Source organism: Camellia sinensis, chromosome 11 (assembly GCF_055761805.1).
Source record: "Camellia sinensis isolate YWXY chromosome 11, ASM5576180v1, whole genome shotgun sequence".
In the NCBI taxonomy this organism is placed as follows: Eukaryota; Viridiplantae; Streptophyta; class Magnoliopsida; order Ericales; family Theaceae; genus Camellia; species Camellia sinensis.
In genome coordinates, this window is record NC_138971.1 from 27,047,615 (window position 1) to 27,062,537 (window position 14,923).

General features: G+C 35.8%; 1 protein-coding gene across 2 annotated transcripts in view; it reads right to left on the bottom strand.

The window, feature by feature from the left end:
• SOS1 (sodium proton exchanger, putative (NHX7) (SOS1)) overlaps positions 1–14,923 on the bottom strand; it is a 100,963-nt gene that overhangs the window by 19,767 nt on the left and 66,273 nt on the right. The window contains exon 16 of one of the 2 annotated variants that reach the window (XM_028211807.2): positions 2,173–2,475. The exons of the other annotated variant lie outside the window; for it this stretch is intronic. Coding sequence (XP_028067608.2) covers positions 2,173–2,475 — 303 coding nt within the window. The remainder of the gene's footprint in view (positions 1–2,172; positions 2,476–14,923) is intronic. 2 annotated transcript variants of the gene reach the window in all.

Genomic DNA, 14,923 nt, shown 5'->3' on the forward strand with positions numbered 1-14,923 from the left:
TAGCCAAGAAGTTTAAAATCAAAGAGTTGGGTACTTTGAAGTATTTCTTAGGCATTGAAGTAGCTAGGTCCAAGGAGGGTATCTTCATATGTCAGAGAAAGTATGTACTTGACTTGCAAAAGGAAACTAGGATGCTTGGAGGTAGACCATGTGATACACCTCTAGAACCGAGCCAGAAACTAAGTGAGGATCAAGAGGAAGAGCCAGTGGACAGAGGGAGATATCAGAGACTAGTGATTAAACTCATATACTTATCCCAGTCACATCCCGATATTGCCATTGCAGTGAGCATGGTTAGCTAGTTTATGCATACTCCTAGAACTTCCCACTTAGAGGTCGTTATGAGAATCCTGAGGTACTTGAAATCTTCTTCTGGAAAAGGATCTCTATTTCTCAAAATATGAACATCTTGGTGTGGATGCGTTTACTGATGCGGATTGAGCTGGATTAGTCACTGACAGACAATCAACTTCTGGATATTGCACATTTGTTGGAGGCAACCTAGTCACATGGCGAAGTAAAAAACAGAATGTGGTTGCTAGATCTAGTGTTGAGGCCGAATTCAAGGCTATGGCTCAGGGTGTATGTGAGTTGCTATAGATTTGACTACTGTTGAAAGACTTGGGGATCCACCAAACCGATTCCATGAGGTTGTATTGTGACAACAATAAGGCGATCAGCATAGCTCATAATCCAATTCAACATGGCTCATAATCCAATTCATCATGACAGAACCAAGCATGTGGAGATTGATAGGCACTTCATCAAAGAAAACCTCAGTAGTGGGCACCATATGTACTCCATTTGTGAGAACTGGGGACCAACTAGCCGATGTTCTCACCAAAGGAATAAAGAGCAAACCATTTCATAACATTCTCAACAAGCTGGGCATGAGAAATATCTTCGCACCAGCTTGAGGGGGAGTGTTGGAATAGGAAAGCATATTCACATATTTTATTCTGATTTGATGTAATGGACTGTAATGAGCTGGCCCATAATTCTTACCTTATGGCACTCCTGTAATTATGCTTTATTCTTAATATATAAGGGGATGAGGTTTTACTCATTTCCTAACTTTTTCTCTTCTCTAAAATCGTCATAACCTTCATGTGGTTTGGGAGTAATGTATAGTTACGAACTATGTCCAAATTGATAGATATTGCAACATGCCTATCTGAGAGTTGGGATGAGAAAAAATCAAGCCAAAGTAAACATTTAATGCAAAAAGGCAATTATACTTGTGTAATATTTACAGAAAGACAAAACAAAAAATCCATGTCATCTTAATCTTCATCTTCTACTATATTTATTAAAAAAAAAAAAAAAATTCATATTTGCAAGTTGGCACCCCTACAACCACTGCTCAACCTACAATCATGGCAAGACCTAGCATGGAGCTGCCAAACTATGACCAAACAACTATGGCAAACCCAAAACCGAGTATAGAAGCCACCCACAACCATGGACAGAGAGGTTAAAGAGAATGAAGAGAATGAGTGAAAGAGACCAAAGCTCAAAACGTGTGCTTCAATGGCAGTGGCTATATTGGGAGAGAGAAAATTAAATAGAGAAATGAATCAAGAGAGGGAATTCATGATCGCACTATCTAGAGAGAGAGGGAGGGGGGAGAATTCAATGGAGTTTTGTGTTTATAGTCACTTGCAAGTGGAGATGAAACAAGAAGTTTGTGGCTCTAGACATCGAGGATAAATTGCATCCGAATTAGGGTTAAAACTCACTTTTCCTAAATCTTGTATTTGAAATACTTGGTCTAATGGATTGTTCACTCTTAGAGGGCTACTCATGGTTTTTCCCAGAGGGATGGTTGTTCCTAGAGTTTTCCATATATATTGCTTGTGTGTTTTATAATGACTGCAATTTGTGTGGTTGCCTTTGGATTTATTGACAATACTTTGAATTGTTATGTTGAACTGGTTCCTATTATTGCTTGATCTAAATTTTTAATTGGCTTGTAATACCTAGGGTTTGGCCTATTCACCCCCCTCTTGGTACAAACATTGTATGCATCCTCTTTTTCATTCTCTGTTATCTAAACTAAAAAGAAGCATTTTGAGCTTCATAGAATTTGTGCACTCCAACAAAGTGAAAGACATTGTAAAAGACAAAGTTATGGCAACCTAAAACATTCAAGAACATACAGAAAATTCTTACAAATGAAGTCATGTAGTTGCCGTCGCGCGATTCTATGGGCCCGGAGAAATGCAGCAGAAATGCAACAGGCAGATTCCAACCTTTCCACAGTGAAATATGTAACCAGTTTTGGTGGACAAATGCTTGTTTGAAGAAACTTGTAATAATTTGGGAAATGCACCTGTGCTTTTAAACCTTTCCAGTCACACAAGGACCCATGAGATACCAAGTCAATTGCTTCATCCACAGATTGCATCAAGGTATTTGCAATAGTTTGCGTGATCCTTCCCTCATCAAGCATTTCCCAATAAGCAGCTTGAACACCTATGATGAAATGTCTTTTCTTAAATTAATAATGGAAGTTAAAATCAGATTAAGAGAAGCTTTAAAACATGACACAGGCTAGTGGGTGCTAAACATTAATTTGATTAGCATGGAAAAGAATTTAACTAGTTCTGTGTTATATGTTTAAGGTAAGAGTCTACAATGTAAATCACCAAATTCCAGAATCTATGGAATTTCTGAAAAGTTAAAGAGAAAATTATCAATAGTTTACGAGTGTTAGCGAATGACAAACGTTGGGCACAAATTATTACAATACAAACAAAAGTAACAATTGAAAACCATAGAAATTTAAGGCCAACCGTGTCACTTGTAATGTACTCAAGAAGTGTATAATTTTATGAAATAAAATCCATTCTATGTAGAAAACCACTATATTTTAGGAGTAACCCAATATCCAAATGGTTCACTCGTTCAAATAATGGTTAGGTGATTACCCATCAGTAATATAAAATTCCAGTCTGGGGCTTTTCTACCCCAATTGTTCTTTCCCCGATGAGAGAATATTTTGAGGAGTTGCATTTTGTCTTTATCTTAAATCTCTACAGATTTACTTAGAAAATATGAGGAAGAAGAACTCCGAAAATATGAGGAAGAAGGAATATATTTCTGTTATATTCAAAACTTCTTATCTTACAAGACCAAATGACACTCCTTATATAGGAGATATTACAAACATCATTATAACCCATTATATGCCACTTACATATTATATATTACTACTATCTACCACTATCATATTATATACATGCCACTATCTACCACCAACACCACTATCATATTCTATACATGCCACTATCCTTCACCAACACCACTATCATATTATATACATGCCACTATCTACCACCAACACCACTATCATATTCTATACATGCCACTATCCTTCACCAACACCACTATCATATTATATACATTAACACAAATTTCCAGCACTCCCCCTCAAGCTGGTTTGAAGATATCTTCCATAGCCAGCTTGCTAGTCAGCTTATCAAATTGCTTCTTGTGTAGTCCCTTCGTTAGCACATCAGCTAATTGTTCACCTGTTGGAAGGTAGGTCATACAGATTATGCCAGCATTGATTTTCTCCTTGATGAAATGTTTATCCACTTCTATATGTTTTGTGCGATCATGTAGAACTGGATTATGAGCTATAGATATAGCTGCTTTGTTGTCACAATAGACCTTCATAGGTGTCGGGTGAGAAAGCTTTAATTCTTCAAGAATTCTTTTAATCCACATTACTTCACAGATTCCATGGGCAATAGCTCTGAACTCTGCTTCTGCACTACTTCTAGCTACCACATTCTGTTTTTTACTCTGCCATGTAACTAGGTTCCCACCTACAAAGGAGCAGTATCCGGATGTTGATCTCCTGTCTGTAACACTTCCTGCCCAGTCTGCATCTGTGTATACTTCAACTTGAAGATGCCCATGTTTCTTGAACAGTAAGCCTCTCCCTAGAGTTCCTTTCAAATATCTTAAGATCTTATAAACGGCCTCAAAGTGCTCTGCCCCTGGTGAGTGCATGAACTGACTTACCATGCTGACTGCAAAGGCAATATCAGGCCGCGTATGAGACAAGTAAATCAATTTCCCTACAAGTCGCTGATATTGTTCCCTCTCTTTGACTTCTTCAGCCTTAGCAGCTTGTAACTTCAAGTTAGGCTCGATCGGAGTCTCCACCATCTTACAACCAAGCATACCTGTTTCTCCAAGGAGATCAAGAACATATTTTCTCTGATTAACGAATATACCTTCCTTGGATCTTGCAAATTCCATTTCGAGGAAATACTTGAGGGCTCCCAGATCCTTAATGTGAAATTCTTTTGCGAGTTTCTCTTTGAGGGTTGCTAACTCTGCTTCATCATTACCAGTTAAAATGATGTCATCAACATAAACAATCAAAATTGCAATTTTACTGTTTTTTGAATGTTTATAAAATATTGTGTGATCTGCTTGACTCTGCGAGAAGCCACAACTGATAACTGCCTTCCTAAAGCGTTCAAACCACGCTCTTGGTGATTGTTTGAGTCCATATAATGACTTGTTCAATCTGCATACTCTGTCGCTTCCAAGTCTCTGCTCAAATCCCGGCGGTAGGCTCATGAACACCTCCTCTTCAAGATCACCATTGAGAAATGCATTTTTAATGTCAAGTTGATGTAGAGGCCAATCTGAATTTACTGCAAGAGATAACAGTACTCTGATGGAATTTATTTTAGCAACAGGAGCAAACGTCTCCTGATAGTCGATCCCATAAGTTTGAGTGAAGCCTTTAGCCACCAGTCTCGCCTTGTATCTCTCAACGCTTCCATCTGCGTTACATTTTATCGTAAACACCCATTTACACCCAACTGTTTTCTTGTCTTTGGGTAGATCAACTATCTCCCAAGTACCACTTCTCCTTAAAGCATTCATCTCCTCCATGACTGCTAATTTCCAATTCGGATCATCCAATGCTTCCTGTATATTCCTTGGAACAAACAAGTGTGAAATCTTAGATGTGAAAACTCTATGGTTTTTAGACAGTCTTTGATAGGAGAAGTAATTTGCAATAGGATGTTTAATGCAATTTCGGACACCTTTCCTAATTGCTATAGGAACATCGAGGTCGGAAATAGAAGGAATAGGATTACCTAAAATTTCGATGCCAAAACTCGGGTGGACATTCGGGTCATTAGGATGGACATTCGGGTCATTATTCCTCAGATGAAATCGCTTCCTAGTATAAACCTGAAGCTCAGGATTTAGATCATTTTGTAGTACTTCTCCCCCTAAACAAGAATCTTCTTGACTAGGCACCATAGAACTTGGCTCTCCTAAGTGATCATTATCAGACAGATGTGGTTTTTGTGTAGGATAAATGACATTGGGGAGCGGGATAGAAATATCCCAAAAACGGTCTTCTACTCCACTTGTCTCCCCCTGAAGAGAAGTGTTGGGGAAATAGGATTTTGTTTCCACAAATGACACATCCATACTCACATGAAATTTCTTGGTTTGAGGATCGAAACACTTATACCCCTTTTTGTTTGAGGAATAACCCAAAAAAACACATTTTATAGCACGGGGGTCAAGTTTTGAACGAAATTGACTGGGAACATGAACATAGGCAGTACATCCAAAAACTCTGGCGGGTAAATCAGAAAACAACCTCGTGTCAGGAAAAAAAGTTTTGAGACAATCAGAAGGTGTTTTGTATGTTAACACCTTTGTAGGCATCCTGTTTATCAAATAAGAGGCTGTTAAAATTGCTTCACCCCATAAATATTTAGGAACATGCATGTAAAACATTATAGCACGTGCTACTTCAAGTAGATGTTTATTTTTTTCGTTCTGCAATGCCATTTTGTTGAGGGGTATCCCGACATGTAGATTGATGAAAAATCCCCTTTTTTTCCAAAAACTCACCCAACTGCTCATTGAAATATTTTGTTCCATTATCAGAATGTAAAATACCAATTTTGGTTTGAAATTGGTTTTCAATCATATTGTAAAAATTTGTGAATAAATTTTTCACGTCAGATTTTTTATTCATCAAATAAATCCAACATAAGCGGGTATGGTCATCAATAAATGTAACAAACCATTTTTTACCAGAAAGAGTAGTGATTTTAGAAGGGCCCCAAACATCACTATGAATCAAATAAAAAGGTTTGGAAGCCTGGTAAGGTTTTGACAAATAAGTAGAGCGATGAAATTTTGCAAAAATGCAACTTTCACAATGAAAAGAAGAACAATCAATCCCTTTAAATAATTCTGGAAATAAATGTTTCAGATAAAGAAAACTAGGATGTCCTAGCCTATAGTGCCATAGCATTATTTTTTCTTGAACAGAGATTGAACTAGTACTATTAAAGCTCTGAGCTTTTTTATTACTAACAGGTACTTCATCAAAGTAGTAAAGACCTTCAAGCATCCTAGCACGCCCAATCATCATCCCCGAGTTCTGGTCCTGAAATTCACAATGGGATTCAAAAAATGTAACACGACAATTAGAATCCTTAGATAGTTTACTGACAGACAAAAGGTTACAGGCTAAGTTGGGGACATGAAGAACAGCATTGAGATTAATTTTCTCAATTAGTTTAATAAATCCTTTTCCTGCAATAGGTGAAAAACTACCATCGGCTATTCTGATTTTGTCATGACCAGAACAAGGGAAATAGGTACTAAATAAATGGGAAAAACTAGTCATGTGATCGGAGGCACCGGAATCTATGATCCACGGAGAGAAGTTTAGGCAAGAGAAGACTTTAGGATTTCTACCTGTTTGTGCCAACAAAACACTAGGAGTACCGGATGAGGAGTTGGATTTTATCAGCTTTAAGAGTTGATCAATCTGCTCTTTGTTGAAGGGACCTGAATCGGCTTCATTAGCGGTAGGACAGCCACGATTTTTCTCTCATTGTTTGCTGCTTTTCCAGTTGACAGGTTTGCCATGGATCTTCCAACACGTTTCGCGTGTATGGCGAGGCTTGTTGCAAAAATCACACCAGACCCGTGGCTTATCATCAAACCTGCGCTGGTAATTTGCAGCCTTGTTGGCCGCAGCATCGCTAATTAAAGCAGAAATTTCAATTGATTCACCAGTACCTTTTTTCTTAAGCATGACGCTCCTTCGGCTCTCTTCCCTTCTGACTTCGGCAAATACTTCGCCAATGGATGGGAGAGGAGGTCTGCCAATAATTCTTCCTCGCACTTCATCGAACTCAATGTTGAGGCCGGCAAGAAACTTGTAAATACGGCTGTCTTCCACAGTTTTCTTGTGGTGGTTGCAGTCGTCAACCGATTTCTATTCGTATGTGTTGAAGATGTCAAGATCCTGCCATAACCTTTTCAACGAATTGAAATATTTGGTGACGGAATCATCTCCTTGACGAATCTCTCCCAACTTCAAAGTTAATTCGAAAACTTGAGATTGATTTCCTAGGTCAGAATACGTCTGACTAACATTATCCCACAATTCTTGTGCAGTAGTATAGCACATGTAATTAGAGCTTATATCCTCCTCCATGGAATTGACCAACCATGTCATAACCATGGAGTTTTCAGCGTCCCAACTGTCGAACAGCGGATCATTAACAGCAGGAGCCTTCTTGTCACCAGTGATGTAACCGATCTTTCTTTGCCCACGGATATACATCCGGACAGATTGTGACCAGCGGAGAAAATTATCACCATTTAGGCGGATGGTGGTGATTTGGACAGAGGGAGAGTTGGACGTTTTCACCGGAATGGCAGCGGCAGGGGTTGAAGTGGTTTCGGACGTGACTTCCGACATGGCTATGACGGTTTTAGGGCTGCTGTGTTTTTTGTTGCTCTGATACCAACTTAGAAAATATGAGGAAGAAGAACTCCGAAAATATGAGGAAGAAGGAATATATTTCTGTTATATTCAAAACTTCTTATCTTACAAGACCAAATGACACTCCTTATATAGGAGATATTACAAACATCATTATAACCCATTATATGCCACTTACAGATTATATATTACTACTATCTACCACTATCATATTATATACATGCCACTATCTACCACTATCATATTATATACATGCCACTATCTACCACCAACACCACTATCATATTCTATACATGCCACTATCCTTCACCAACACCACTATCATATTATATACATGCCACTATCTACCACCAACGCCACTATCATATTCTATACATGCCACTATCCTTCACCAACACCACTATCATATTATATACATTAATACAAATTTCCAGCAGATTTTAATCCTCTCTTACTCCTCTTCCTACCTTTTCTTGAGTGACCCTTTGGCCTAGAGCTCTAATTCTTCAAATGAATTAACCAAAACCCACAACAACAAACCCAATGGTAAGTAAATTATAGTTTCCTAAAGCTGTGCCACATCCTTTTTTGCCCATTAAGTGATTCTCTGGCTGTGAACATCAAAAATTCCTTTACCCTAGTCTATTATCAAAATCTTACGATTCCCAATTCGATTCGTAATTTTTACAAATCGATACAAATCTATGAGTGAATATATTTCGGAAGTGAATCTTTTGTGAATCGCACGATTCACACAATTGATTCACAACTCAATTCACTTTTTACGATTCATGCAATTCTTGAAACTATTATGTCCAACATATTTCAATTCTTTTTTTCTCCTTTTTTTTAGTTAAATGACATAGTACAACTATTAGTGTTTAGTACGAAAATAACCAATATATTTACATAATTTGTTATTATTTTGGAGATCAAAGAGTTTTTAATAGGATCCAATTAGATTTAGTCAGACCCAACATGTTTTTAACCTTTTTTTTTCCCTCCTTAAAAAAAAATCATAATGTTTATTCTAAAGATGTTTAAGGTTAAAGTAACTTGCAAGATGAATTATCTATTGTTATTTTATTAAAATAAATATACTTCAATATTACGTGGGTGAAATCCATTAAACCTAATGGTTATGAAAGTTCTTTTTTTCTATAAAAAAATAAAGGTACTTTTTTGAACAATAAGCAAATATACCTTTTAAAATGTTTTATGTTTTAAAATAAAAATATTATAATCACTTCTTTCTTATTATTGGGTCATTGTTACTCGTAAAGGTATGTATGCTTATGAAATATCAACATCGTTGTTAAGTTATTATTGCTAATTGAGAGTTTGTCTTTGCTTACATTCTTTGTTAAGAATTGTTGTTAAGCAATCTATACTATATATTAAGTAAAAGGGGGTTTTTAACCCCAAGCCTTGTGGGAGCTCCAATCTCTCAATCTAAATTTCTTGATTTAAAAAAAAAAAAAAAAACCTTAGCATTTATTAACTTCTCCCAACCCCCAAGTCTTACCGTCATAATAACACTTTAATGCATTAAGAACAAGTATAAAAAAAAAAAAAAAAATTGAAATCCAACGCATACGAATTCCTTGAAAAGTCTCAACACATATGATTATTATCTCTCATAATAACACTTTAATGCATTAAAAACAAGCATAAAAAAATTTCTTGAAAAATCCAACACATATGATTATTATCAAAATATTAAACTTTAATATAATATAATAAAAAAAAGAAGACATTTAATTCCTTGAAAAATCCAACACATATGATTATTATCAAAATATTAAACTTTAATATAATATAAAAAAGGAAAAAAAGAAGACATTTAAAAAAAAAAAAAAAAAGACATTTAAAAATCTCAATTCACATGTATAGATAATTGTAAATATATTAAGAAAAAGGGAATTTCTAAACCCTAAACCCCAAGCCTTGTGGGAACTCCAATCTTTCAATCTTAATTTTTAAAATTTTTGATTTAAAAAAAAAAAAAAAACCTCAACATTTATTGAGTTGGTCAAAAACCCCTGATAAGCATTTATTAACTTTTTTCAATCCACATACCTACCTTTATTGATTTGGTTAAAATCCCTGATTAGCATTTAAAATCCCATCATACAAATAATTATAGATACAACTCGTGCATAGTTACTGCCTATGAAGCACGGACACCTCTCCGAGGGCTCCGTACCAGTGTCGGACACGGACACGCGTCGGACACGCGGTGGACACGTGTCCGACACGCACTAGAGCGTGTCCAATTTTTTTTTTATTTTTTTTGAAGCCGGACACATCCAGGACACGTTATGGACACTTTCAGGACACGCACGGGGTCAATTTCAGAATTTACAAAATATTTTTGGGGTCAATCTGTAAAAAAATAAAAATAACTTATGTTTGCCCTAAATCGATCAAAAGCCCTAAATTGATCTAAGAGCTTAGCAGAGAACAAAAAGAGAAACAGAGAAGGCGAAGATAACAGAGAAGAAAGAGAACCTGGTCGCTCGTCGTCGCTCGTTGCTCGTCGCTCCTCGGCCGTCGCTCGTCGCTCGTAAGGTACACCTTCTTCTTCCTTCCTCGGCTTCGGCCTTCTTCCTTCTTCTTCTGGTCTTCGTCAGTCGATGTTTCTCTCTCTCTCTCTGTGTCGAAGTCTCCTCTCTCTCTCTATGTTTGGTCTTCTTCTAGTCTTCTTCTGGTCTTCTTCCTTCTTCTTCGGCTTCCGTCTTTTTTTCTTTTTTTTTTTTCATTTTATATTTTTTTCCATCTATATCTTATTTCAGAATATATATATATATATATATATATATTTATTAATTAGTTTTGTTAATATGTCTTTTTGCAGACTATATATATATATATATATTTTATTAGTTGTTGGTAACATTGGATAATTTTATATTTTGTGGTTTGATTTTCATGCATTTTGTAACAAATGATGGTTGGTAGCTTCGAATGACATGTTATGTATAGATGGAATGTAATTTTATGTTATTTCAATGTTTTTTTAATTATTTTTTAATAATTTTATGACATATAATAAATAAAATTAATTATATATATTGAACGTGTCCCCAGCGTGTCGAGTCCCCCATTTTTTGAAAATTTGCGTGTCAGCGTGTCCGTGTCGTGTCGTGTCGCGTGTCTGTGTCCGTGCTTCATAAGTTACTGCAGTAGCCTTTTTAATTTCTCATGTACACTATGGTTAGTGATAAGATTGTTAAATTATTTTTATAAAAAATCTTAAAAAACATAATTTATATATTTAAAAAAATTAAAATAAATATAAATATCTACAATTATCCCTTGCATAGCACAGGTGATAGGCTATCTATACTATATATTAAGCAAAAGGGAGTTTTTAACCCCAAGCCTTGTGGGAGCTCCAATCTCCCAATCTAATTTTTCTGATTTTTTGATTTAAAAAAAAAAAAAAAAATCTTAACATTTATTAACTTCTGCCAACTCCCAAGTCCTATCCTCATAATAACACTTTAATGTATTAAAAAAAAACAAAAAAAAAATTCTTTGAAATCCAACACATATGAATTTCTTGAAAAGTCCCAACACATATGATTATTATCCCTCATAATAACACTTTAATGCATTAAGAACAAGCATAAAAAAAAATTCTTGAAAAGTCCAACACATATGATTATTATCAAAATATTAAACTTTAATATAATATAATAAAAAAAAAGACATTTAATTCCTTGAAAAGTCTTTAACACATATGATTATTATCAAAATATTAAACTTTAATATAATATAAAAAAAGGAAAAAAAGAAGACATTTAAAAAATATATATATATTTAAAAATCGCAAATCACATATATAGATAATTGTAAACACAATCCGTGCATAGCACGGGTGATATGTTAGTACTATATATTAAGCAAAATGGGGTTTTTAAACCCCAAGGCCTGTGGGAGCTTCAATATCCCAATCTAAATTTTTTAAATTTTTTATTTAAAAAAAAAAACTCAGCATTTATTAATTTGGTTAAAATTCCCTGATCAGCATTTATTAACTTTTTTCAATCTCCATGTCTTTCCACATGCCTGCATTTATTGATTTGGTCAAAAACTCCTGATCAGCATTTAAAATCACCTTATACAAATAATTATAGATACAATCCGTGTATAATTACTACAGTACCCTTTTCAACTTCTCCCATAAACTAAGGTTAGTGATAAGATTGTTAAATTATTTTTATAAGAAGTCTTAAAAAACATAATTTATATATTAAAAAAAATCTAAAATAAATACAAATATCTAAAATTATCCCGTGCATAGCACGGGTGATAGGCTAGTATTTAAAAAACAAAAAGGTAAGATAGTGATCTTGTAGTGGAACCTGTTTTAACTTATTATCTATTAGACCACGTGATCATCATTCCAAATAACATTTCATTTATTTAAGTCTAAATATTTTATACTTATAACATATATTTAACATCCAAGTGTATAGAAATATTTTTCTAAGTAATTTAGAAAATGTGACCGAATCTTTACGATTCACAATTCGATTCAATTAGCGATTCGGTACAAGACCATTTCAATTCATGATTTGACAGCTATGATAGAGTATCTACCAGAAAAATAGGAACATGTTGATTTTATAGCCAAAGAACAAGAATGAAAGAGAGGGAGAGAGGGAGAGAGAGAGAGAGAGTAAACGGCTGCAACTTCTATTATATTTCAAACTTCGGTTTTTCCCTTTCTGTACACATGTATTTATAATAGAAGACTCTAACACTAATTACATAACTACCCTTAGACGCCAATAACTTAACACTTAACACTCAGCACTCAACACTTATCACTCTCCCTCAAGTTGGTGCAAATATATCTCTTATACCCAACTTGCAACAAATAGAATGAAAAATCTTATTGCTAAGACCTTTAGTGAATACATCAGCCAATTAATCTTCAGACTTCACAAAAATCATACATATCAAACCCTTATTCAATTTCTCCTTAATAAAATGTCTGTCGATCTCAATATGTTGGATCCTATCATGCTAAATAGGATTGTGAACAATACTAATGGCAACTGTGTTGTCACAGTACAAAGTCATAGGTTCACCACAAACAATTCCTATATCATCCAACAAGGACTGAAACCACATAAGCACACATGTACCATGCGCCATAGCTCAACATTCTGCCTCTGCACTAGACCTGGACACCACTGCCTGCTTCTTACTACGCCAAGTGACTAAATTTCCCCCTACAAAAGCACAGTAATCAGATGTAGACCTTCTATCATCTATAGAACCTGCCCAATCTGTATCTGTAAATGCTTCCAACCTCAAGTTACCCTGATTAAAAAACAAAATTCCTTTTCCAGGAGCTAATTTAAGATACCTCAAAATACGATACACAACATCTAAATGTGTTGCATGAGGATCATACATAAAATGACTTACTATCCCAACTGCATAGGCAATATTCAGCCGAGTGTTAGATAGGTATATAAGCCGTCCCACAAGTCTTTGGTACCTTTCTTTCTCCACTGAGTTACCAAACCACTGCAAAGATGATGATTAATCTCAATTGGTGAATCAACCGGTTTACAGCCTAACATGCTCGTTTCTTCAAGCAGATCTAGGATATACTTCCTTTGGGAAATAAAGATGCCTTTGTCAGACCTGGCAACTTCAATCCCAAGAAAGTACCTCAACGGACCAAGATCTTTTATCTCAAATTCATTAGCCAACTGTATCTTTAGATGTGTCACATCCTCCTTATCATTCCCTATTACAACTATATCATCCGTATATAGAATAAGCACAGTTACCCTATTTGCATTGCGTTTGACAAACATGGTATGATATGCATTGCTTTGCTTATACCCAAATCTCAACATTGCCTTCAAAAATCTGTTAAACCACGTCCGAGGAGACTGTTTCAGACCTTATAAAGCTTTATTCACCCTGCAGACTTTTCCAGCTATAGACTGGGAAGAGAATCCTAGTGACTCATCCATGTAAACCTCCTCCTCCTCCAAATCCCTATGGAGAAATGCATTCTTCACATCTAGTCGCTGTAAGGCCATCCTAAGTTAGCTGCACATGAAAGAATGGCCCAAATGGATTTCATTTTTGCTACAAGAGCAAAGTTTTCTTGATAATAAATTCCATATGTCTAGGTAAATCCCTTGGCCACTAATCTTGCTTTGTACCATTATCCCATCTGCTTTCTTCTTAATAGTGAACACCAACTTACACCCCACTAGTTTTTTCCCATTTGGAAGAGGAACCAACTCCCAAGTATTATTCTTGTTCAAGGCTTGCATCTCTTCTACCGTAGCTCATTTCCACTTAGGATTATTAACAACTTCTTTCCATCCTTGTGGGATACATACAGAAGACAAAAGACGAAACATAAGCACGATATACAGGAGACAATGAATCATAGGACACGAATTTAAAAATAAGATGTTGAGTACAAGCCTAAACCCCCTTTCTAAGAGCAATAGGAAGTCCCAAATCATCAACAAGAAGACTGTTAACTATTGTGAAGAAATATAATGAGGTACATTGCCTGTGGAATTAGTGGAAACAAGATCTAGAACTGGCATAGGGGATGATGATTGACTTGGTGCCACAAGGGACGGCTGCTCTTTCTGACGCTGTGAATAAGTCTTAAGATCAACCATGTCCAAGTGGCCTCCAATGTTAGGCTCACCATAAAAAACGCTCTTAGGCTCCCCCTCATCACAAATAACAGCCCACTGACTACGAATGAAAAAGGACAACTCATGTTGGTATGGCATTGCCTCATCCACAATCTCATCCATAACACTCTCCCCCTGAAGATATGGCGAAGGAGAAGTAAAAAGGAGCAGGTGACATCCATACTAACATACACTTTACAAGTGTGAGGATCATAGCATTTGTAACCTTTCTGAGTAATAGAATATCCAAGAAAGGCACAATGCATAGCCCTTGGATCAAGCTTCCCATGACTACGACGCTGCAGATGAACAAAACAGACACACTCAAAAACCTGAGAAGGAAGAAAAGAAGTAGGATAAGCATAGAAAGAAGTGTAAGAGGAATTTGGAATTGGAAGACACTGGAAGGCATACAGTTGATAAGGTA